The sequence below is a fragment of the Drosophila pseudoobscura genome, chromosome X (genome assembly GCF_009870125.1).
Source record: "Drosophila pseudoobscura strain MV-25-SWS-2005 chromosome X, UCI_Dpse_MV25, whole genome shotgun sequence".
NCBI lineage: Eukaryota > Metazoa > Arthropoda > Insecta > Diptera > Drosophilidae > Drosophila > Drosophila pseudoobscura.
The window spans coordinates 60,430,279-60,456,299 of record NC_046683.1 but is presented as its reverse complement, the minus strand read 5'-3'; the positions used below and the strand labels follow the sequence as shown (position 1 = coordinate 60,456,299).

The 26,021-nt window shown below is 47.0% G+C and overlaps 2 protein-coding genes across 2 annotated transcripts in view; both read right to left on the bottom strand.

Moving 5' to 3' along the window:
• dally (division abnormally delayed protein) overlaps window positions 1-26,021 on the bottom strand; it is a 72,949-nt gene that overhangs the window by 42,213 nt on the left and 4,715 nt on the right. The window lies entirely within an intron of this gene.
• Window positions 17,865-20,578, bottom strand: LOC4812701 (nascent polypeptide-associated complex subunit alpha, muscle-specific form). The gene has a single exon (XM_015188651.2). It carries the CDS (start codon window positions 20,433-20,435, stop codon window positions 17,925-17,927), a length of 2,511 nt encoding a protein of 836 aa, XP_015044137.2. The 5' UTR covers window positions 20,436-20,578; the 3' UTR covers window positions 17,865-17,924.

The window sequence follows — 26,021 nt, the reverse complement described above, 5'->3', positions numbered from 1 at the left end:
GTAGATTCAAATGAAGACAGAGCCAATAGGCAGCAGTCCACACGTGGATCTCCAGTGGCTGAGGGAGCAGGAGAGAGAGAGCCTTTGCCTTGCCCTTCACAGATCAATCCTTAAGAAAATTAACACTCAGATACACTCAGAGAAAGCAGAACACCCATATTTAATGGTAGCCCTCGTTGAAATGGAATACAATTCCCCAAGAAGGAATCTCGCATTTAATCGAAATATAAAGCACTTGAAAAATATTTAAATAATATGATGTATATTTCTGCCTCTCATTTTTTGGCTCCTCTCCTTGGGGATTTGTGTTATCTCTGAGCTTGATATATTTTATCGCCTTGGTAAAAAAAATAGACCCCCACAAAACCAAAAACCTGCAGAAATGATAAACTATTCCCCCGGGGATGATGAGGAATTTTCGAATATTTCCTGCTTGGAATTATTCAAAGCTTATTTCTTATAAATGGCCCAGCGGCCCCAAATAACAAAAAAAAGAAGAAGAAAGCGAGTGAAAATCACAGAGAGAAAACGGGAATAAAACTTGATTAATTAGTGTCAAAATGGAGCTGAAGCGGGATGCCCGGGAAAGCAGGGGACAGCCAGGACTACCGTTCGTTCTGCTCCTTTTTTTGGGTGGGAAGAGGGGGGGGGGGACTCCTGTCATTTGGCAAATTAATGGAATCAGCGTGGCTATTAGCCAACTGCGGCGGATAGATAGAGGGAGGGGAAGAGGGGGAAAGCTCTCCAGCAACGGTGGGTAATTTATCTTTTAGCGGCAATTATCGATCGCGTTTCGCGTATGAGAAAAATTTAACTTTCTGTTCGGTTGGCCGTTAGGTCTTTTAGGTCCAAAAAACTTAATGGTTTATCTATGTTTTTGCTATTAGGTAACTGTCAGAGGTACAGATACACACACACACACACAGATACAGACACAGATACAGATACAGACAAGGGTAGGCCCACGGCCAGAGTCGCGTCGAGTCGATGGACTGTTGTTAACTTGGCTTATTGAGTTGTACGTCCCTCCGCCCTGAACCCGGGCCTGGCCTCGGCCGCGACCTTTTTATCGCTGGCCCAAAAGTATCTGCGCAAAAGTCGTCGTCGTCGTCATCGTCGTCGTTGTCGTCGTTTGGCCGATGGCGGGTTTTCTCAAGTAATTTCCTAGTGCCGGTTTCTGGTAATGAAAAATGGATAAGGAAAACACACACACACACACACACAGAGGAAAAAGGGGAGCGCCAAGAAGAAGGAAACACACAATTTTTGGCACGCGAAAACTTGCGCTTTATTCAATTTTCAAATGTTTGGGCAGCGATCCGACCCCCCCGACCCCCCCGACCGCCCCGATCCACCCACCGACCCAACGCCATGGCGTATGAGCGAGCTTCCGCTTTGCCTCACTTCCGTTCGTTGCGGCGGCGGCGGCGGCGAGTGCCCGGGAACGAGAACTCCTGTCTGGGCTACGGCCTCGGCTTCGCCTCCGTTTGTCCACTCTCAATCCAAAAATATTTCAAGCAAAAACATGAACAAAGAGCGCGGCGCGGCGCGGCCCGGCAATCATTCATTCCTTCCCATTGCCGAGGGGGGGTGGGGCCCGTTTACCAGTGTTGTTTAGGGGTGCGCAGTGTTGGGTTCGTCCTGCACAACCTTTTTGTGTGCGTGCGTGCGGCAGTGTTGTTGTTGTTGTTGTTGTGTTTTGCATGCGACATCAATGTCGTTCCGTTTGGCGTCGGCAAACTTTTTGAGCCCCTCCCCCCACCCCCCATTAACCCGTGGCCCCCGTACACTGCGAGAGCACCACCTGCCACCGAGCCCGATTCCTGCCACACACCCCCTGCCACCGCTCGTGGCCCATCTTTTACCGTTAATTAAGATGAATGCGTTTGTGCGTTTAACGGCTTAAATGGAACGGAAGTTTGTCTGACGAGGCGTCTATTTTCCTGCCCCCTACCACCACCCACCCCGTCTCCAGGCTATCCCTGTCTCTGTCCGCTTTCTCTCAGTGTACGCTGGTAGTTTTTGGGCACAGTGTTTTTTTTTGTTCTCATATGACCCCCCGGCAGGCAGGCACAATCTTTAATATTCAAATGGAAAAGGATAAATGGCTGTGAGGGAGGACAGTCGGCAAAAAGTACAACTGCTTTACGACCATTATATAAATAAGAAATCTGACATAATGTTTCGGGGGATGACAGTGTGAATGATAAGTGATGTTTGTCACGCTCAACGAACGCTCCAAGGAAATGCACAGAGTCGCACAGACAGGACGGCATTTCGCCAAAAGTTTTTCTGGGTCCCAAAAGTTTTCCTTGCGAATGGGGGGGGGGGGGGGGGGGGGGGGGGGGTGGAGGCGCCCCCCCCGACTTTAATGTAAAGTTTATGCTGTTTTTTATCTGTAATTAAATGGCGAAAAGCTCTCCCTCAAAAAAGTTACACGGCACGAAAGATTATTAAAGGTTGGGGAGGAATACGCTTAGGAAATGGAAACTTTCCATCAACAAAAAATATAAATAAAATCGAGTCTAATATTTCCCATATACTAAGCTCTTTTCAACCAAAAATTCGCGTACATTTATGAGCCTCCATGTGATGCCATTTCTAAGAAACTTTTGCTCAAGCGTTAGGCATCTTTTTTGGGGCCCCCTCCCCCCCGCCAGGCGCCCCACAATTTGCATGAAATCGATAGGAAAAAGCGTTCCCCATGGCAGGCGGTCGCGTATCTGTCGCGGTGGCTAACCCATCGTTTAAATACATATTTCTTGTTGCGTGCCGCAGATTTATGCCATGCCACAAGCCACACACACACACACAGAGGCAGAGGCAGAGGCAGAGACAGAGACTTTTGTCATGTTGCGTGTTTGCGCAGTTAATGCGACTATAATTTAATATTTTGCTGTGTGTATCCGATAGATACTCGCTCTCTGTGGCCGTATCTATCTGGCTGTCTGCCCGTCTGTCTGTCTGCCTGAAGGGGGTCTCTGGGATACTCTCGATTCAACCCTCCTCCATCTGGAGGGCAGATTTTTTTGTCCATTTGAGGGATGGTTTCTGCCTGGTTTCCGTGTTGCAATTGTCGGTGCGGCGTGGCATGGCTGCTGCTTTTGACTGATGAGTTTCAACACTCTGCCGGCAGGGGCTTGTGACGGGGGGGGGAGGGTGGGAGAAGGGCAATCAGCAACCCTCTTCAGCCCAGAAATTAAGTTGTGTCGAAATCGATTCCAGAGTCAGTGCCACAGAGCCACAAAGCCAGCGCGGGCTGATGTTTGCGTGGGGCATGGAGGATGTCGACGCCAACCGCATGTCAATCATAATTAAAACTTTTTGGGTAGTCAGGGCGGGCAGGCAGGCAGGCTGGATGGCAGGCTGGATGGCAGGCAGGGCCTTTGGGGAGGCATGGCTCTATCTTATCCAACGCTTGATTGCTTTCCACGCTTCTATCCACAGACATACAGACATACAGACATGTCCATTCCATTTATCCATAGAAACTGCAGTCAGTCGTCGCTGGTCAGCAGCTCATTCATGCATCCATCTATCTGCCGCCCCTCATTCATGCCTCATTCATTCATCTTCAGTCCCCTCTATCAGACATTGCTGCCAAATACGGCAACATCGTCGTCGTCGTCCCCCCTTCTGCGACTCATTATCAATTTTCCATGCTGCGTTCGGTGGGTCGTGCCTTCGTTTGTCTGTCCGTCCGATCTGTCCAACTGTCAGCGGCAGCGGCAGCGGCAACCAAGCCCGGGCACTGTGCCACACAGTCTCCAATCCAGGCATTCGCCGCCACCCCTTTCTGCTTCAGTTCTTTTCCTTGTGCGACGTCAATGTGTCTGCCACACAATAGTTGCCAGTAGTCGTGTCAAGGCAGTCGCTGTTCTGTTCCTTCTCTAAAGACCTCCGATTGTTGGGATTTGCCACTGGGTTGCTGCTGCTCTTTTGGGGCATTGGGACAGCACTTGTACTTGTTTCATGCCACAATAAATACTACATCACGCGTGTGGCAAGCTTACCTGAAAGAAAAGAAGCGTTAAACCAAAGTTAGTTACAGTTTAGATACAGACACAGATACAGTCATGCAGCAGTGCCCCTCGGCTTCAAAGAGATACCTCAGATACCCACAAATATCGTATCTTATGCAGAAATGTGTTCACGCATCATGCAGCAGCCGCCCTCGGTCGCTTATCTCACAGATAAATGTATCTGAACCACCCTTTGAGGCCCCTAAGGTGCTCTCTCCCTCTCTCCGAAATGGTGGCCACTTCTTGGGGCATCCCAGAGATCTCCCCTGCTGCTCCGCTATGCACCGCGTTTTTATTTACAAAATTTCCTCCCAGTTGTTTAATGAATTTTTGTTTTCGGATTTAATTATGTGGCAACAACGGAAGGGAAGGGGCAGGGGCAGTGGAAGGGGAAACGGATCAGTCTTTGATTGAAGCAAAGATTTGTTTGGATTTCTTGCCTCCGATTTGTTTGTGCGCGCGCGTGTCAAAGTTCAACATCCCTGGCGTCTATTTTGGGGGGGACGGGGGGTGTGGGGGGTTCTTTTATTGAGTGAAAAACGTTCCTCTCGATGCTCGCGCTGTCTCGTCTGTGTGGCGGCAATTAAAAGCCATTTGCCACCCAGCTGCCGGACAGCCAATGAGGGGCGGAGAGTCGCAGAGTCGGAGAATCAGGCGTGTCGGGTCAGAGTTCATGCCTGGCCAAGTGGAAGACTGGCGCTGACTGACTGCCTGCCCTCCTGCCTGCCTGGGCAGAGTGGGGCTCTGTTCGTGGATGCACATGACACTTTTGCCTTGAATAAAATATGATGTTGCCCCCCCCCCCGTCCTGCTGCTGCCCCCCCCCCCCCCCCATGCTGTTGAAAGATAAATAACTCCCTGCACTGCACTTGCCACTGGCTGCCGCAATTCGTTGCACGCTGGAGTACCGAAACGCGTTGACACGCACAAAAAAAAAATAAAATACAAAAAAAAATGGCTTGTTGCAAGTGTAAAAAGAGGGGGCACTGATGGCCACTTATGCCACACAGAACCACTAGGGTTATTGGAAAAGTTTTTCTCGCCCTGAAATTGACAGCTTGGAAAATGCGGCGGGGGAAAACTTATTAATCATTTTAAAAATATTTTTCGAGTAGCGCTTGACAGATGGAAACATTTTCGCACTCTTCGTGGCTTAGTATTCGTGTGTGTGAGTGTGCGATGGTATTGGTGAGCTTTGGCAATCAAAGGCGAGAGCTTTTAAGCTCTGTCACACGCGTCGTGTGTGTGTGAAAGCTGTACGTCCCAAAACGGTGGGTAGATCCCTGCCTCTTAAGCCCTTTTCTTGTGCGGATTAACCCTGTTTCTGGCAAGAGCTGACATCCATTTCATAAGCCAAAAGATGTATCCATATTAACCCTATAAAATGTGCATATGCATGTGTATTTCGCATGTATATTAACCCCATAAGATACACAGATGAACGAGTACTCCTGTCATCTCCTTCAGCACAGACACACTTTCGAGTGGCTGGCACGGGGGCGCATTATATGCAGAGGCCTCGCTCTGCCTCGTGCCGCACGGCCCATGCCTCGTGCGTTCCTTGATGCTTGAATTTTGTTCAGCATTTTTCCAGGCCTTAAATCAGAGCAATTTGTATGCATTAAATGCACAGAGACTGAGAGACAGCCAGAGAGAGATTTACGTAATGCCCACCCACATGCCACATGCCACATGCCTGTCCAGACAGCAGCCTCTCACACCCCCACCCCCTCCCACCGGTCTAACAAGGCCCCACCCTTGGGGGCTGTCGAGGTCGTGCCTCTTGTCGCATTTTACTTGACATTTTTCATGGGATGGGGTTGGACCCCTCCCCGCCCCTCCCCCCTCGAGAGGGCCGTCTGTCTGTCAAAGCGGAAGCTCCAATATAGAGAGAGGGAGAGAGAGAGACCCGCACAGAGGTCAAAGTCAAGAGCGACAAAAAGCGTTGATGATTCCATTTGTTTACCCAGCGCTGTTTTTAATCAACTACCAACTGTGTCCGAAAAAAAAACAAAGAGGAAAAAACCACACATATACGTACAACAAATTGTTGCAGCAGCCGCCCGTTTGGATGCCTGCAAATGAGGAAGTTCTTACTTGAAAGACGCCTTCAAATGGGCCTCAAGTGGGGCTGCCTGGATGGGTGATCCACAGTGCCCGACATAACAATAAATTCGCACAGTCAACTACATAATTAACAGGCAGCACACACTACAACGGCTACCACGAGTATTATGGCCCATTCCTGGGGGTCGGACACACAGCAATTACAACCGAGAAAACAGCAACAACAAACAGCCACAACAATGCGACGGCACTCTCATTCGACTCATTCGACTTTTGTTTTATTGCAAAACATTCATCGCCATTTGCACACACACACACGCGCACACACACGGACAGTGTGTTTTTCCAGGATTGCAGGATTGCTGAATGTTTTCTGTTGCTTGTTGCTTTTGGTGTTGTTTTCTGTCGTTTAGTTGAACGATAAAATCTGTGAAATAACTGGCCCCCAAAGGGAAATTCATGACACAATAAACGATATTCGTATGCTCTTTTTCATTACACAGAGAGAGGGAGAGAGAGGTTCGATACTCTGCACAAATTTCCCCTAAGCGAGAGGCCACGCTTCATCATAAAAGGCTGTGTTCTTAGGAGGGTTTTCCATGCATAAACTTCAGACATTAGTTTTTGTTTAATTTTTAAACATTTTTTATACAAGATTTTCCACAAGAATGACTACCCAAAATGATTAAAAATTAATAAAAGTCTCTTAAAATTATTTAATTGATTTATTTCAGATTTCAAGAGCCATCTGTACCCTCTATTTCGATCCCAAAAGCTACTGTCTTCACAAGACACACTTCTAAGGAAAGATTTATCCCTTCCACGATCCGAACCCAATAAATTTCATCGAAAACAGTTTCTAGAATTTGTTTATTCCATTTTTTAGTGGAATCAAAGAGGGGAAAATGGCCTTAGAAATGGAAAATGCAATCGAAAAGGACTCCCTTCCTTCAGAAATCAAACTTCTTAAGTTCCGCAGTAGTTCACTGAACTAGTTCCAGTCCCACAATTAGTTCCATAAGCTCTGATGTGGGAGTAGGGCTCTGCCCCTTTGGGGATTGCTGTCAACACTTCCTCTTTCGATGGCAAACTCCATGCAAAAGTTACTTTATCCCCAAAACTCATGCCACATGGACATTTCCCTAATTCCCCTGATGGCCATTTCCCCGCCCCTCCCCACCCCTCCACCCCTCTTGTTCCCTTTTTAGCCAGCAATTTGAGTACCGATTCCATGACGGCTGACCTCCCCGCACCCCCCCACCAACGGGGAGGAGGGGAGCAGTGGGGGTGGTTCTCCCTCTCTCGTTTACAAATTAAGCACTTGCCAAAATGGCCAAGCAAATTAATTTTTATTGCCTACAGAGTTATGTAAAATATGGTCTCCCTTTTGCTCGTTGTGGGGGTCGTCTTCCTTATAGACTGAAGCCTTGTAGGCAAAGTTTCGGGTCTCGTCTACTTAGAGAGCAGCCATATTCTCTACCAGAAATTGTCAAAGTTTTCTTTACAAAATTGACTGGGAATCGGTGGGCGGAATGTGGGGGTTTTCGGCGGTATCTTGGGGCCAGGCAGTACTTACTACAGGCTGCCGCCTGACAGACAGTTATTTAGTGCAGGGATTTGCACTGATAACAACAGCCGCAGCAGCAGCAGCAGAGAGAGGGAGAGAGAGGCAGCATCATCATCAGCAGCAGCCGGAAACGGAAGCGGCGGCCAACACTTGTCGGCTTTGGCTGTGTTTTTTTCCCCTCTATGTGAGCATCTGTTTCCCCTTCCCTCTCTCTCTTTAGCCCCTCTCCTTCCACCTTCGCTCTGCGTGTCTTTTGGTGGGCTTAAATAATGTTCGAGGCTTAAGCGATAAGCGCGGTCTCTCTCTTTGATAATCGCTTCTAGGCAGCGAGGGAGGGGAAGGAGGGAGGGAGGCAGGGAGGGAGGTATATCATTAGATGGGGAATTATGTGCAGTATTTAATTGCAATAATCACACCAACAAAAACCGAGTAAAGGGCGGCACTATACACGGGTATTTCTTGGCTTTACTTTTGCCGTTCTTTGGAGTGAAACTTCTCTAAAGATAAACTTCCTTAGAAGCACATCTTCCCACAGGAAAATCTCTGATAAGTTCTTCAATGAATGATTGTTTTTCTTCCACAAGACTCCCTCAATAATAACTTATTGTGAGAATAAAAACCAAAGCTCCCAGATGATCGTTTAAGAACGTTTCTTTGGCAGAGAACATCAGAAGGCGCTCCTCCTTTGGAGTCCCAAAGATCTCTCTCTCTCTATCTCTCTCTCTCTCCTAATTCCCCCTGCAATCTACGTTTTTGGTGCAGATTTTCTTGAATTTTCTTTGCCAAAATACTTTGAAAATCTTCTGGGCTACCGCTTGATGGCAACTTAAGGAAAATCTTTGAAAATTAAATTTTAGCTACAAATTTCATATTTGGGAGAAGATTTTACTTTGAAAGAGATTCTAGTGGGATTTTCCAAATATTTGATATTAAATTCTCTTTGTCTCCGGTGCTGGGCCCCCTCCAAAAATGTATTCCCCTCCCTTGCACGTCCTTCGAGTACTCCTGGCAGCAGGACTCTTTGCCATGACGTGTGTCCATCCACGTGTCGTCCTTTTCTGCATGTCGAGCGGCCTATTATTTATTTATGTGCTTTATTATTATTGTTATTATTATTGTTTTCATTGTTTTCATTCCACTGAAGCAGCGAAAGAGAGAGGGATCGCAATCGCATGAATTTCTGGTCTGTGTTGCAAATTGAAGTGGCACGAATACAGGGTGGAATTCGGCTTGTTTTTTGGGGAGGCAGAAGGCGCTGCTTAAAGTGTCACTCATACGCTGCCATTCGTCTGGGCGGGGTCGAAGCGGGGACCTGCCATTTGTTTAATCAATTATTTATTGGGGCAGCAGACAGCCAGTGGCACAGCCAGTGGCAGTGGCTGTGGCAGGTGTCTCTTAGCTCTTAGCCATATGGAAACAAAAGGACAAAGACTGTTCTCTGAAATCTTTGCCATTCAATTGTTAAAAGTCATAGCCTCCCCCGCTCTCTCTCTCTCTCTCTCTCTCTTTCTCTATTTGGCAATCATAAATATGCATTAATCAATCAATCAATCAATCAGCCACTCAGTGAGCAAGTCCGACAGCCCAAAGAGTTTATCAATAATATTTATACGTAAAAAAGGTCGGGCAAGAGGTCACGGCAGACTCCGCTAATTGGCATTGAAAGGCGCCCGAGGGCTCCAAGGGTATTTCTGCATTCAATTAAGGCCGGAAATGCAAAAGGAAAGAATCAGCGATAAGGACACCGCCGAACGAGTGCGCATGCAGATTCGCTTCGAGCCGCAATAAATGTTCAACGTTGCTTTAATTAACGCAATTAAATGTCGAGTGTGAATAATTGAAATATGCCTCACAACGAGAGAGGCGAGGGGGAGAGAGGGAGAGCGGGAGAGAGGGAGAGCTCTGCAGGAAACGCAGAACATGGCATGGAAAATAAATATATATTATTGTGCTTTCAGGAAAAATACTGCACGAAAGGTACTTTTATTCACGGTTTAAAACACAGCAAACGTCTCTGTGGAATATTTATTTTTTCGAGAATTCTTGGAGATTAATTGCCATATAAAAAAATGTCGGGACCTAAAGCCCGCGCTTTAGCCTCTCAAAGGCTTTGAACGATCCCATTAAGGCTTCGAATTCGATTATTAATTCTTTAAATAATAGTAGCCCTCCCCGTGGAGGTATCGATCAACAGCCTGGCAGACTGATCGGACAGCTTTCTGTGGCAAAAGCTGGTAAAAGCGGCACTTCTATGGAGATGAACTCCTCCAGCCATCACCTATGCTGTGGGTGAAGGAGCAGACCCAAAAAGGGGCCAACTATCGAGAGATTTCCACAAGTGTTTTGCTCGGCAAAACCACAGAAATGAGGTGGAAAACTCTCTGCTCTGCCTGTTAAACTATTATTTTCCTTTGGGGAAAACTCCATTTTTTTTCCGGGAAACTTGTTCAATTCCGTAAGTGCTCTCCGCGTAATACCTTTACGGGATTCCAGAAAAAGCCGCTTAAAATACAGTTGTAAGGAGGCGGCACGGCACACAGCCACTTGAGCGAACAAAGAAAACTTACAAGCGGCCGGCTTTGGCCCGATTGTTGTTGTGCTCATGGGGCATGCCCCATGGCAGTGGGTGGTGGGTGGTGGGCAGTGGGCTGTGGGTGTTACTTCTCGCTAATTGCTGCTTTGTTGGCCATCAAGTTCCGGTGATTAAGAGCGTAAGCCGAAGCCGCCAAAAAAAAGCTATGCAGAGTCACGAAACTGGACTCCTCTCGTGCCACTTGTTGCACGCTCTTCCCCCCCAAAAAAGTGCTGCTGCTGCAGTAATATTTCATCACGATATCCTGCTTAGTGTTTTTTTGTTTCAATTAAAAGTTGTAAATTTGAAATGAGGCGACGGATACGGATACGGGATAGGAGCCACACCTGCACGGCCGGAAAAGTTGCTCAAACATTTGGTGTGGTGGTGCCCCTCCCCACCCCCCAACGCCCCCTGGAAATGTATATAGAAACAAGAACCAGAACAAGGCTGGAAATTAATAAACAGCATTAAAATTTAACTACGAATCCGGCTCTATGGCTGTGACCTGCAAGGCAATGAACCTTTCAGAGGAGGTGTGGGGGGGCAGGACAAAGGTCAACATATACCTAAAGTTCCAGCTCGTGGCAGGAGGGAAGGGTGGAGGGAACATCTATTATGCACAGGGTGTGCAGGAAGCATGCACGGAAGGATGTACGCTTGTGGCACAGGGTGTCCACTGTACACAGGTGCACAGGGTGGCTCCAGATCTACTGGGTATCCGGATGTGCGACTTACAGGGTATAAGCAGGGTTCGCGCTGTGGCTGGGTGACTGGGGACGGGGGTCAGGGGGCGGGGGGCCGGCTATTGTTCGCCAGTGCAAACCCCGCATTATGCAAAAACTTCCATCGTTCCTTGTGTTATTTCTCTTTATTTTTGCTTCTCTTTTTTTTTGCTTTTTTGGTCAGAACAGCCTCTTGACTCTTGGATCCTCATGTGTGCGGAGTAAAAACTGGGTCGTCGTCGCCGTGCCACTGCTGCAGGAAGCCCAGAGAGGAGGGGAGGGGAGAGTAGTGGAGGAGTGGAGGAGAGCTTCCACGTGGAGCGTGAAAAATGCAATCAATTTTATTATTTTCCCTCCCCCAAGCCAGGGGGAGCTGCACAATTGGGCAAATCAGGCAGAACTGGCAGTAGGGCAGAACCGACAGGATGGCAGCCTGGCAGGATGGCAGGATGCAAGGCAGCCATATTCGAGTATGTAGATGCGATTGGAGCGATAGCAGTCCCGACCCCCAAGCCTCGGGTTTCCTGTTTAACACGTGAACAGGCGGGCGGGGGGAGGGGAGGGAGGTGCGGTGCGGTGTGGTGTGGGAGAGTGCATCGAAACGTATATGAACCCAATAGGGCTTTCGCCAGCATTATTATTTTGCACCGAAAGCTAATTCGATGCCAGAAAGATGCAGATCTTAAGGCTGGTGTGCTGTAAGCCCCAAGGGCCGGGCCACTCAGAGCCGCACAACTGGGCCGAAAGTAGAGTGCAGGCAAATGGGCAGACTCCATCAAAAAACCAGCTCAAAACCAAAAAGGTTTTGCCAACCCAGCAAAAAATCCCCTAAGCAGAGGTTTTAAAAGCTAAACTTTAACCAAAGTTGGCCAGAGCCAAAGGTTAAGTGGAAGATGAACTCTGCTCGTTTCAGGTGGGCACAAATTATGACAAGAAAAACGAACACAAAGCGGGGCCCAAGAAAGGAAAGGGCTAATGAAAAAACAACAAAAAACCAGAGAAGCCAAAGAGATGTTTGGCTGCAAAATGGAAGATTTTTTCTGTATATTAATTGTTTAAAATGTATAAAAAAAATGTGGAAAAATATATGAAGTTGGTTTTGGTTAAAGTTGCAATATTTTTGCATCATTGTAGATTTTTTAATCAGTTGAAAATTAGAAGACTTTTACATATTTATGTATATTTTATTTTTTATGTAATTTTTTTGATTTTTATTTTGTTGTTAAGAGCTTTTGGCACTGCTGTCATTCCACTGGCACTCCCCTGGCTGTAGCACACCCCGATCTATCGTTTAACCTTTGGATAAATGACTCAATTAGAGACTGTTCTAATAGCTCCTCTCAAAGCGTTCACCCCCCATGAATTGTGACCCCCAAAAAGCGTCTGTTCGATGGGGATCGATGGGATCTCATGATTAACCATCGTTCCACCCACGACCCAACCGCAAGAGGGAACACTCGTTGGTTCGTTCGTAAAATCAAGCAAGAAAAGTACTACAAACAATAAAGAAACAACAACAAGAGAACACATTAACAAAACAATAAACAATTGATGATATTTTACTTACGATAGCAACAGCAAAAGCAACCACAGAACAGCAACAAAACAGCAGGGAAATCAATAAAGCAAACAACAAAAGAAACACACAGAAAATACGAAGAAAAGATGTGGGGAGCGGGGGAGCGGGGGGAGCGGGGTGGAATGCTGTGGCAAATAAATAAAAATTGCTTTATTTATTAAGCATTAAACAATAAATGGGATTATTTTTATCATTCAGCAAAAGCATAGAAATTTGTGTGTTTTGCAAAGGGACAGCCAAGAGCTCCCACACCCCCTCCCACACACCCCCTCCCCCTCCCCACGTGAAACAGAGTCGAATGGAGTGGAATAACGGGGAATGGTTCGAGAAAACAATAAAGGAATAAGACTTCCCCCTCCCCCACACCGTCAGAGTGTGAGAATAATAACCAATTCAAATACAGAACAAGGGCCCAGGACGAGGAAGAGGACGACGAAGCGGATGGGCAGGATAAGGAGGGATGAAACATCCCGGTGGATAAAGAGGAGTCCCTGGATAAGGGGCGGCGGGTGGTGGGTGGAACGATGAAGAGCTACAAAGATAAATAAATGCAAATCATTTTTATACCCGATACTCAAAATGAGTATTGGGGTATATTAGATTTGTGGTAAAAGTGGATGTGTGTAACGTCCAGAAGGAATCGTTTCCGACCCTATAAAGTATATATATTCTTGATCAGCATCAATAGCCGAGTCGATTGAGCCATGTCTGTCTGTCCGTCTGTCCGTCTGTCCGTCCGTCCGTCTGTCCGTCTGTCCGTCTGTCCGTCTGTCCGTCCCCTTCAGCGCCTAATGCTCAAAGACTATAAGAGCTAGAGCAACGATGTTTTGGATCCAGACTTCTGTGATATGTCACTGCTCCAAAAATATTTCAAAACTTTGCCCCGCCCACTTCCGCCCCCACAAAGGGCGAAAATCTGTGGCATCCACAATTTCGACGATACGAGAAAACTAAAAACGCAGAATCGTAGAAGATGACTATATCTTCTAGAGTGCAAAATCTGAACCAGATCGTATAATTATTACAGCCAGAATCACGAAAACAATTTCACTCTTTCTCGCTCTGTCTCACTCTAACACACAGGTTTCATGGTCGGTTTTGCCAATTGCAAAATATGAGTTCAAGGATCTGAGAACCTATAAAAGCCAGAGCAACCAAATTTGGTATCCACACTCCTGTGATATCGGACCTTGACCGTTTCCTGTCCAAATTTCGCCACACCCCCTTCCGCCCCCGCAAAGGACGAAAATCTGAGGCAACCAAAAATCTCAGAGACTATTAAGGCTAGAGTAACCAAATTTGGTACACACACTCCTTTAAGATGTCACTATAAAACGTATATCTCAGAATTTCGCCCCACCCCCTTCCGCCCCCACAAAGGACGAAAATCTGTTGCATCCACAATATTGCAGATTTGAGAAAACTAAAAACGCAGAATCATAGATAAAGACCATATCTATCAGATTGCTGAATCTGGATCAGATCAGGTCATTTTTATAGCCAAAAGGAACAAATCAATTTGCAGTGGCTACGAAGCGCCCGACGTCACGCTCAGACTGATTTTCTGTCTCTCTCGCACGCACTCTTTGTCGTGTCGTTAAATATTAGCGGCGTCTGCCGGAGGAGAGCCATACTGACTTAGTATCGGGTATAACCGTAGAGTTGCGGTGTCCGCAGCAACTCACAACGTTCCACCTCGTTTTTTCTGTTTTTTCTGTTATTGTTCCTCTTGGATCCACCATTGGGCATACCCAGCAATCATTGGCCAAAGAGGGTGGCAAGGGATTTGTGGAGCATTTTCTTTTTTTAATTTTAGCTTTTTAATTCATTGGATTGCTGAAGGAAAGTGTTGAGTTGTCTTTTGTGTTGCCCAACACTAGTTTAGACGGTATTCAATACAGAAAGTAGCCCAGTGTTCTCCAAAAAGGTTCCAATATTAACCTTGGATAAAGTCCTGTAGAATTATTCGAATAATGGTGAAAGTCTTGCTTAATATTGCTTAATTGTTGCCTTAACCCACACTGGAAGATCAAAACATGCCACACAACAGGAAACAACTCTTTCAAAATGGGTATTATCTTTAAAAAATGATCAGATAATCCATAAAACTGAAGATTGGCATTTTGTACACTATTTTTGGCGTTAACCAACACTGGTAACACGCCCAACACTCTCCTCTCACCTCGATCCAAAGACTACAGGGCATCGCCTTGGTCGTTACCCAGCTGCCATGGCAGTGCGTTTATCTTCTAGCTTCGGGATTTTCGGGGATGCTTACTAACCGACGTCACAGAACGGCGGACATTACGGCGGAAAGTGCTTGTTGAAACGGAGGATGGGCTCGGTTGAGTGGGATGCCAGGGATGTCTGGCGGTCGGAGGATAGATGAATGGTTGGTTGAATGAATGCGGATGTGGATGCGGATGTGGATGCGGCGGCCTACTACACCTCTAAATAGCCAATCCAACTCATTTAAATGGAACATTTCGGCTCTCTGCCTCTCGGGCCTCCCACTCCCCGTTCCTTTTGGCCATACAATACATTTTCCCGTAGCCGTAGCTGATTTCGGCACAAATTTGTAACTGTCACTTTGCATTACCTTTTTTTCCATACGGCCATTTTCATTTCCATTTCCATTTCCATTGCTGGCCAGAAGAGTCCGGCCTGGTCCGGAGGCCAAACGGAGTGAGTGAATGAGTGAGTGTTTGCGGACGGGGGGACGGCGTGACGGGGGGACGGGGTGAAAAAGGTAGCCAAAAGTTTTGCAAGTGACAAATAGATTTAAATTTGAAAATACTTTCTGCTACTGTTGTTGGAGGAGGGCTGCCTGTGCGGATGCAAAGCTCTATTGACAGCGGTCGTAAATCTTTGTGAAAGTGCCTCCCTGCCTGGCAAACCCATGTCAGAGGGTTAAGGACTGAAGGACTGAAGGACTAAAAGGACTGGGGCGGGGCGAGCCGTGAAAATGTGTGTGATACAAACATGGAAAATCAGTTTTCAAGTTGTGCTCCGATTACGGGGGGGGGGAAGGTTAAGCCCCCAACCCCCGGGCAAGGGTCACACTCGAGTGATTTTGATCGCTCAAAAAGTGGAAAATAGAATTCAAATCTATCGCTATCGATATGGCTCTGGCCACTCAAAAAATAGTACTTTTACCAGAACACGGACGGAACACGGTGTGTAATCTATTCCATTATCTCACGAGCTTTGTTTATTCCCAAAAAAGAAAATAGTATTACTTATTCTTAGTTCCAAGAGAACTATTCCCATCCCATCCCATCCCATATTTCCCATTGAGTTTTCCCTGCCTTCGGTTGTAATTTTCGGCTGCTATTTATAGTCGCTTTTACTGCGAATTTTCATTACCAAGTATTTCGATTGTACAATTGATGTATTCGCAATGATCTCATCTCTCTCGTTGTGCCAAGTATTTCCATCTGTGTCTACATTGTCTATTTGAAACATATTCCATTTCGCTGGGCTTTGAGTTTCGTTTCGTTTCCAGAGAAAAAGCCGAGCAAGAGGGCAGCAATTATGTGCAGCGGGGGCATGCACCGACCGGGGACAGACACATGGAATTGCATTTACAAATTATCATTCTAATGAGTGCCCCCCCGCCCCGCGTTGGGCGTGCAATTATAGCGCCGCCTCAACCGAATCGCTGGAAATAAGTGCCACCACTTGGCCCTTGCGTGCTGCGAGGGAGGGGGTGGAGGGGGTGGTGGCATTCCAGACTTATGAATGGAATGGTGGATCGGTGGGGGGGAACAACTAGGCCAACGCTGCTCCTTCGGAAGGTTGATCTACTTTTCGGGGAGTACCTACTGTCTCTGTCTCCTGTTACTCTTTGTCTTTGTACCTCCCTCTCCCTCCTCTGCTTTGCCAAGGGGTGTCGGCTTCACAAGTTCTTTTTTTTTGGCTTTTTTTGTTTTGTTTTGCAATGAAGAAGGAGCTGGGGAGCAGGGCGCGGGGAGCAGGGCGGGGGAAATTAAATGAAACTGAAAACCGGTTTACAACAACAAAAAATTCCTGACTTTTGTTTCACATACACGAAAAAAAAACAACCAAAAAAAAAACCAAAATAAATAAATAAAAACGGAGTTTATCTTCGGGCAGCGGCCAGGCCCCCCCTTCCCCCCCTTACGCTCTCTTGTTCTCCTGCCTTTTATCAAAATTCTTTGAAATGCATTCACACACACACACACACACATACACTCAGGGCCCTCTGTCTCTCTCTCTCTGTTACACACACACACAAAATTCAATGTTTTTTTTTTCTCTCTGGTTGGTGTGTTTTTTTTTTTTTTAATTTTTATATTCTTTGACTCTTTGGCTGATTCTGTGGCATTTTCTTCCTCTGCCACTGCCTCTGCCTCCACTCTTTGCCACTCGCTCGCACGCTCCACTGAACAGCCAGCAGCCACAGAACGAAGGAGCGTCGCAGTCGCCGCCGCCGCCGCCCCTGCACTGCACTGCACTGCTGGAGTACCCTGTAATTGGTGGGGTATATGGCTCCAGAGGGGTTGTAGGGGACACGAAGGAACTGGCAATGTCTAGAGCTTGTAGGATCTCCCAATCAGCCCTCAATCCCTAAATCCCTCAATCTAGAATCCAATGCATAGCTCTCGAAATTGGTAGACTTTTGTATCCCAACTTCCATTCAATAAGAAATGAATTCCTCTTCCGACCAAGGGGTATCTGCTAGTCCATACCCGAGACCTCCTACTTGTTCCAACTTGTTTTTTGGTTTGTTTAGGAGTTGGTTCATGGCTTTGAAACGCATTCGACTCCCAGCGTCCCCGCGTCTCCATCGTCCCCGAGTTTTGAGTTTTTGGAGTGCGGTGCGGTGCGGTTCTGGACTGGAGACCGGACTCTGAGCATGCATGTAAAAATGCAACGTAACTTGCAGCAGGGGGCGACGGGTGAGAGCCCTTCCTTCTGCTCTCAGAGACTGACTGACTCTGGGACTCTTCTGACTTTGACTTTGACTCTGGGCCGGGCACTGGCACTGGCACTGGTTCTGCTGGGTTCTGTTGGGTTTTGCTGGGTTCTGGTTTTGGCTGTTAGACTGGATGGCTGGCTCTGGCTGGCTCTGGCTGGGAATTTAGTTGAAGTTGCCACAGGGAGTGCTCTGTGTGTGGATGTGTGGTCTCTCTGCTGATTTTCAGGTCTGGCGTTTGCTCTCTCCCTCTTTCTCGCCGGTTGGTCGGTCTTCTTCTGTGATGTTTGCATGTGGCATGTGGCATCAATGGGGTCACAGGATGCGTATGACCACTGGATGGTGTGTATTGTGTATTATGTGGTTGCCCCTAACGAAAGAAACCTCTAGCCCTCTGCGTTTCATTCAATAATTTTAATTAAAATTTGTTAAAACCTGGAAGGATCTGCAGGATCACTTGAGATTCTTAATCAACGCTTGGGTGTACTCCGAGCACTTGGCATTGCCGCCCAGATCGATGGTCCGCACGTTGTCGTCCTTGACGGTCTTCACGATCGCCTTCTCGATGGCGTCCGCATACGTGGGCAGATCCACGTAGTGCAGCAGCATCACCGTCGACAGCAGAAGGGCCGTCGGATTGGCCAGATCCTTGCCGGCAATGTCCGGTGCCGTGCCGTGGACAGACTCAAAGATTGCCCCAGAGGTGCCAATATTGCCGGACGGCGTCAGGCCCAGGCCCCCGATGAGGCCCGCACAGGTGTCGGAGATGATGTCGCCGTAGAGATTCGGCAGGATGAGGACATCGAACCGCTTGGGGTCCTCGACAATCTTCAGGCAGACCGTCTTGAGGGTCACCTCCTCGTACTTGACGCCCGCTGCTGTCATTTCCTTCTCGTACTTCTTGGCCGTGTCCCGCATGCAGCGGATGAACAGTCCGTCCGACATCCGCATGCTGTTGATTTCGTGCACGGCCGTGATCTGCTTCCGCTTCATCTCGATTGCATACTTGAAGCAGTACTCGGCGACCCGCATGGAGGCGCTCCGCGTGATCAGCTTGATGCTCTGCACCACCCCGTTGACGAGGGTGTGCTCCAGGCCGGAGTACTCACCCTCGGTGTTCTCCCGAATGGTCACCACATCCACGTCGCCGTACACCGTCTCCACACCCGGCAGCGACTTGCACGGCCGGATGTTCGCGTACAGATTGAACAGCTGCCTCAGGGTCAGGTTCAGGGAGCGGAAGCCCGTCCCCACGGGCGTCATCAGGGGTCCCTTGAGCCCCACCTTCGTGCGGTTCATGCTCTCAATCACCGCGTCGGGTATCGTCGTCTGGCCGTTGCTATTCATCACCGGCGTCACGTCCACGGGCTCGAAGATCAGCGGCGCCTTCATCGCATCGAGCACTTCGAGGACGGCCATAGAGATCTCCGGGCCAATGCCATCGCCAGGCATCAGCGTGATGAGGCGTGGCCCCTTCGAGCCCTTTCCCGTTGGGGGAGGAGGTGCCTTTGTGCCGCCGGCGCCGGCGCCTTCGTTCTTCCCTGATCCTCCGGTGGCTGGTGGTTTGCCCGGACCTCCGGTGGCTGGTGGTTTTCCAGGACCTCCGGTGGCTGGTGGCTTTGCAGGACCTCCGGCGGCTGGTGGTTTTGCAGGACCTCCGGTGGCTGGTGGCTTTGCAGGACCTCCTGCGGCTGGTGGCTTTGCAGGACCTCCTGCGGCTGGTGGCTTTCCAGGACTTCCTGGGGCTGGTGGCTTGGCAGGACCCCCAGCAGCTGGTGGCTTTCCCGGACCTCCAGTGCCTTTTGGCTCTTCGGGGCTTCCAGCGGCTGCTGGCTTGGAGCACGTTTGCGGAGCCGCCTTGGCCTCCTTTTTCGGAGCAGCAGGTGCAGGAGTGCATGCGCCCTTCGCCTTCGAAGCAGGCTTTTCCGTTGGCGCAGCTTTAGCTCTCTTGGGCGGGAATAAAGGACCTTTTGGGGTTGGTTCGGGTGCAGAAAAGGGACCCTTTGGTTTTTTCGGCGGTGAACAGTACGTTCGTGTTCCTTTGGGGGGTGGCTTCACTCCCGAGAAAAGCGGCGGTTTTGGGTTTTCTCCTTTGGCTTTTGGAGTATCTGGAGCTCCTTTTCTCGGGGATTCCCCTCCTGGAGAGTCGACTGTCGGCGACTCCTCCGAGGCAGGTCTTAGATCTGGATATATATCCACTTCCAGCCCGTAGAGGTTCAATGTAGGCGGGTCTGCAGATGGCTTTGCGGCGGTTTCCGTAGTAGGAGGATCTCCGGATGGGCTGGATGGGGCTTCGGAAGGCTGGGGGGCATCTCCCGCCTCCGGATCTGCTGTAGACTGTTCTGCTGGTGCTTCAGGTTGAGTCCTCTCAGGGTTAGGCGGAGACTCCTCTGATATTTCGGTGGCAGGCGCCTCTCGAGGTGCTTCCGGCTCAATCGATGGCACAGACGGCAGTCCAGAGGGGGAAAATCGTGGGGCTTTCGGCGGCCGAGCCTCCGCTCGTACGCCCGGAGTCACTGGAAATCCCCTTGCAATGGACCCTCTTCTTGGTCCCGTCGGTGGAGCATCAGAAGGAGGAGGAACGTCTCCATCTCCTCCCGAATGGTTCGAGAAATATGCAATCAGTCCACCAAAATGGCTGGGAAGTGGCGCCAAAAACCCAGAGCTCGGCAAGCTCGTGAGGTTTCTCGTGGGCGGCCCGAGCGTCGTCCGATGAATCTTCTTGCGGATCTTTCTTCCAGGCGGCGGCTGATCTTTGGCCGGATCTTCACTCGCCGTGGCCGCAGTTCTCTTCGATCTTCGCTTACTTTTACTTGGCAGGCTGTGCTTGATATCGGCATCAGGTCTCCATTCCTTCGAGGAGCTCATGGCTGCCACAATCACCTGTTGCGGTCTCGGACGCAGCAAGTGGGCCGTGGAACGACCGCAAAGGCGGGCCCCGAACCACAGATGACGCGTTGACATCCTTCAGTGGGAAATTTAGATCCAACCAGAGGCCGAGAGAGAGAGAGAGAAATGTTCTATAAAAAAAGACGCTTTCAATTCCCAAGTTATGGGAGTATAAAAGATTTTCACAGAGACGGAAAAGTCGTCGCGTTCCTTGAAATTTGTGATGATGGAAAATTCATTTGGAGGCCAAACAACAGCCATCAAATGACGGAAGTCAAACACTTGGCCAACATCCAGCGATTCCACGGCCCCCTTTCCAGCTGCAATTTGCATAGCCTTTAGGCCAAGTCCTTCGTCCATCCTTCTGGTGGAGGTGAACCGGGTCAGTCTTTTGTTTCTGGCGACTGGCACCGCGCGTCAGAAAGAAATAAAACTTTCACAGCCAAAAACACGCGACAAAGAACGTGGCCAACGACAACGACAGCGGCGGGGAGGGGGGGCCAAAAAGAAGAGGTGGCATCCCAAAAGAAAGGGTTGCCTTCTCTCCTTCTTACTGCAGTCTGTCGGCACTGGTATGACGATTGCAATTTGGCATGGCTCGGATGGTACGTTTGCCATTACGGCTGGAGCATACCCTCTAATTTCAGGCGTACTTTGGGTCATCCATCGATATGGATATGGGATTTCACCTATTCAAAGATTTATGGACTTTCCACCGATGAAGGACCCAGAAATAATTTGAAACTGGTTTCCATTCATGAATTGTTCACATCTATGTCACATTTGAACTAAGTTCTGTTTAGTATTTTTGGTCTAGTATTTCTGTGGTATTTTATTTAGATTTCCTGGTATTTCATATGCACTTTAATCTATCGAAAATGGCATCAATATGGTAATTTTATGGAATTTGCAGATATTTCTTTGGTATTTTTTGGTTTTTTTTTGGTATGTTTGGTATTTTTGGTATATTTTTGGTATATTTTTGGTATATTTTTGGTATATTTTTGGTTTTTTTTTGTATTTTTTTATATACTTATATTTACACAAAAAATTGATTTAGGGCCGTCTTATCTTTGCAAAGTCATTCCGTAGGCTCCACAGTTCTGCTGCCTTTTCTTTCTAGATCTAATCTTTCACAGATTCTTCCCTCTCCGCTATATGGATAGCCCCCTTTAACAGCAGGGTATCCATTCAGTGCAAACGACAGCCAGCAATTCTACTATATTGGGTTGAGTATTTTGGTTTGTTTATTTCTATTTCTATATATATATATGTATTTTTTTTGTCTTAAAACCTAATTAAATTACTTTTTCGCCTGCAATTTCATTTTCCAAAATTTGTTTGCTTTGAAGGTCGGAGAGGAAGGATTCCCCCCTGCAGTCGACCCCACCATTGGCTTTAATTGAAAAAGTTTCATTTGAAGCACCGCGCCAACCCCCCCACCCCCTAGCCAGTGGAAATGGAAAATGATTTAATATGAAAAACTCTGTCATGTATTTAATTAGAGAAGAGTGGCAGTGGCAGTGGCAGTGCCAGTGTTTCCCAGTCAACGAAATTAGCAATCAAATTATGTGCCGAGTGGAAGGAAAGCCAGAAACCGAAACCGAAACCGAAATCCCCACCGTATTTTTTGTTTCTTTGGGGCACACCTGCCGCTGCCGACACCCATGTGTGTGTGTGCGTGGTGTGTGGTGTGGTGGCCACGCCCCGCTCCGCCCACCGTCACGCTGTTGTCATTCCTCTATGTATTCTTTTTTGGCATAATCATATTTCAACGGATTAGCATAATTTTAACCGAAAGTTATATGTTTGTATAATAATGAAAAGTGAATGGCTGTTCTGCTGACACGATGGTGGTGGTGCCCCTGCTGGTGGTGGGGGCAGGGCATCGGGTTGCAGACAGCAGTCGCTCCCCGTTCGCAAGTTTTTTTTTGTATTATTAAATTTTCCTACTGTTAAAACCCCCGCCGATGTGCTCACATTTATATTCATATTTCTGTGGCGTGGGGGCGGGGAGATTCGCCTTTTTTTTTTTTTTTGGTGGCACTTCTTGCCTTTGTTTCTAAATGATTGATGATCTCCACGGTTAACCCCTCGCAAAGACTCACGGACAGCCAAGCCAAGCCAAGTCTCGATGGACCCATGTAGAACTTACCCACCAGATATCCGACACGATATCTGTGTGCACAGCAAATACAAACGTATGCTAAGTACAGATACAATAGATACCAGTCCATTGTGCTCATTGGGCTCTCTTTTCTTCGAATACACACCTGCAAACGGAGGAAAGGCAAACAGATACAGGGAATTAGTTAATTAGCAGGCAAGTAGCTGGGGCCATTTAAGTATAGTGTTAGAAATTATAGACCCTCCGACTCTCCCCTAGATAGTTCTCGTGGAACTTGAAACCTAGAATTATAAATGGAACCCGATACATTTTTATTTGCCAAGATTCATCAGAATTTCGGTACACAAATCGAGAGCTTATCCCGAAAGTTCGAATTACATTTCCTTTTGGGTTTTCTGGGAACCCTCTCAAGCCAAACTATTATTTTGAGTGATGCCAAATCCTCAAATTCTTTGCCTTTTGCACATTTAACACTTTTTGTTGCTGTTTGCATTTACTTCTCCGTTTATTTGGTTTTCAGCTTTGTGTGCAAAAAAAAAAGAAAAAATACACAGACAACTAAAAACTAAAAACTGAGCAAAACTCCAAAATGCCCAAAGTCAATAAACCGCATAAATCGGGGGAACAAAAACAAAAACAAAAACAAAAAAAATAGAAACACGAATAAAGAACCGGACAAACAGAGGGACCCACCGCATGAAAGAGAGCATAAAGTAATGGAAGTCAAAGTCAAATAACACCCCAAAAAAATACAAAAATCCAAAATAAATAAATACAACAAGCGCAGAAATACAATAACAAGAATGGAACGAGCTTTGGTCACGGGTGGAGTCGAGGCATTTGATGCTCTTTTTAGCCCACTTTCATCTATGCATTTCCCCATATTTGTATCTGCCTTTTCGAAGGGTTTAAGCCTCGATTAAGCTACGATTCTTCTGTTTATTCGATGCTAAACTTAACTAAAAAACTGCCCGAAATTCTAACCCCTTCACGACCCGAAAGGAATAGATTTTAAGAGAACCCCAAGCACTACATATACCCTTTTGGAAGGGTATAAAAAAGCAAACAGCTTAGGCTAATTCCAAAAAAAAAAAATATACTAAGCAAAAGAAAAAATCAAAGTGCCTTTTGGGTAATTTTTTTCCATTTTGCTGAAAACTCCAAAACAACAAAAGAAATCATTCACACACATGGATCTATGTGTGTCCATAGATATTTATTGTTGTTGCTGTTGTTGTGACGATAACAAGACAAGACCCCCGCCAACGCCATACTCGTATTAGCCGGGCTTTCAAAAGAACACAACAACAACAACAAAAACAAAGATAAAAAAAAGCAGCAAAAGGCAATTTGCTCGCCTTTTGGCTGCAAGATGGAAGGCTTTTCATTCCACCGCCCCCACCCTCACCCTCACCCTCACCACCTCTATCCCTATCTACAGATATTGTATATTGTATCTCCTTTCTGACCATTTTCAATGTTTGTGCTCGTCATAAAGTGATTTATGGGCTTTAGGTGCAAATAATTGATTTATGCCTCTGCTCCGCGACTGCCAGACCACCGACCTCCATTGCGCGACATGTAAATACGAGAAGTTTTTGTTGGTACACAATACAACAAGAAGGGCGAAAGGGGGGCCAACGGGAGTAGCTATATCTTTCAGTAATTGGATAAATATTTAGCCAGTGCCAGTGCTGATAAGTGGCAAAGATACTGGCGTACGCCCGTACAAGTGGAGACCCAAAGATAACCAATATCTAAAGGGTTTGCGAGTAGAAAGATAGAAGCGCATCTTCTGGTTTTTTACGAGTGCCCTTTAGGCCATAAAATGCGCCCCAAGATCTACTTATCTATGAATCGGAGTATTCCACGAATTGTGGGGCAACTCTTTTGCTACCTTATTGCTCTAGATACTTTTTCATATGCATTTATATTTGCGCTTAAAGATCATCATCAAAAGTGTATTTTCCAGCTCTAAAAATAGTCCCAAAAAAATCACCCGTCTAAGCCCATTACGCTCGGATCCATAACTAACGCCACTCGAAGCGGAAATGCCCAACTATTTAGCTATGTATCTGTGTATCTGTGTCTGTGCCCCGACCCCACATTCTGTGCCCCATTCTGTGCACACTTCACTAGGCATTAACCTTTACCTTTTTTCCGTGAACATAACAATCCAGAAATCCGAAAGAAAAACGAAAAGCGAAAAACGAAAAACGAAAGAGCTCTGGCATCCATGAATCAAAAAAAAAGAACAACAAGAATCCACGGCGACGTTTGTATCTCAAAAAGCACTCCATACTCCATAGTCCATACCTGTGTATCTGTATCTGTATCTGTGTATCTTTCGAGTGTGTGTTCATTGGAAAACAACGATTACGCGGCACAAAAGAGACATGGACAAACAATGAAGAGATGGAAGATGATGGAGAACCCAAAACAGAAGAACAGAACGGAGAGAGAAGTAAGTCGTCGGCAAATTATGCTTTGACTGTGTGGCATCCACTGCTGCTGCTGCTGTTGCAACATCATTGCATAAGCAGCGCACAAGCGTGTTTTTGACCATTGAAAATCGGTCAAAAAGGAGTGGAAAATCGTATCCCCGCTAGATACAGATACAGATACGGATACAATTGCTGTCTGTCTGCACATTTGTTTGTTTGTTTTTTTGATGAATTCACTTGTAAAATGTTTAAAAATAGCAGGTACATCGGCATGAGATACAAATGTATCTAGCCATCTACCTGTGCATGCCCGCCTTCTGGCGGCAGATACAAATTTCACACATTTTATGGCCCTACAGATACAAAAGGCTAAACATTTAATTGAAGCAATTTTCCTTGGGCTGCCATTCGGTGGATATCTTATCGGAGACGATCGGGTCTTATCGAATGGAGTGCAACTCTTATCGAGTGCCCCTGCGCCTCCTCCCCCACCTCCTCCTCCTCCTGCTGCTGCTGCTGCTCGTTATAGCCATGTCCAACGAGCGGAAAAGGCCAACAAGTTGACAACTTCCTTTGGCACTTAATTGCGAGGCTTTGTATCTGTGTATCTTTGTATCTTGTTTCAAATTAAACGAACGCAAAACAACCTTCAAGATACATATGTACATCCCAAAAAACAACAAAAAGTAAAGAACCAAAACAGGTTCAAAGCATGAATGAATTTAAGATACATTTCAGACATCATAAAAATGTCACTTGTGGTCGCGCGTACACTTCCCAGAAATGACTTTTCTGTTCTACTGAATGAATGGAGGAAAGGCGAACCACCTAAGAAATGAATGAGAGTTTGAAGAGCGTAGAACGTAGAAGGTAGACCGTAGAACCCTCAACTATAGCCGTAGTATCTGTACAACCAACAGATGTATCCGCTGGAACATTCAAACCGTTGTAGGAATGACATCATTCCGACGACGGCCTGAAATTGAACTGAAATTTAAAGAACGAACCGATCCAATGAACGCACCAATTGAGGTCAAAAAGTGTAAGAAAAAGCAAACATTAAGAAAGTAGCGCTGAAAAAAAATCCCA

Excerpts from the sequence above, each read along its gene's own strand:
- LOC4812701 (XM_015188651.2), bottom strand. The coding sequence starts at position 20,435 with ATGTCAACGCGTCATCTGTGGTTCGGGGCCCGCCTTTGCGGTCGTTCC.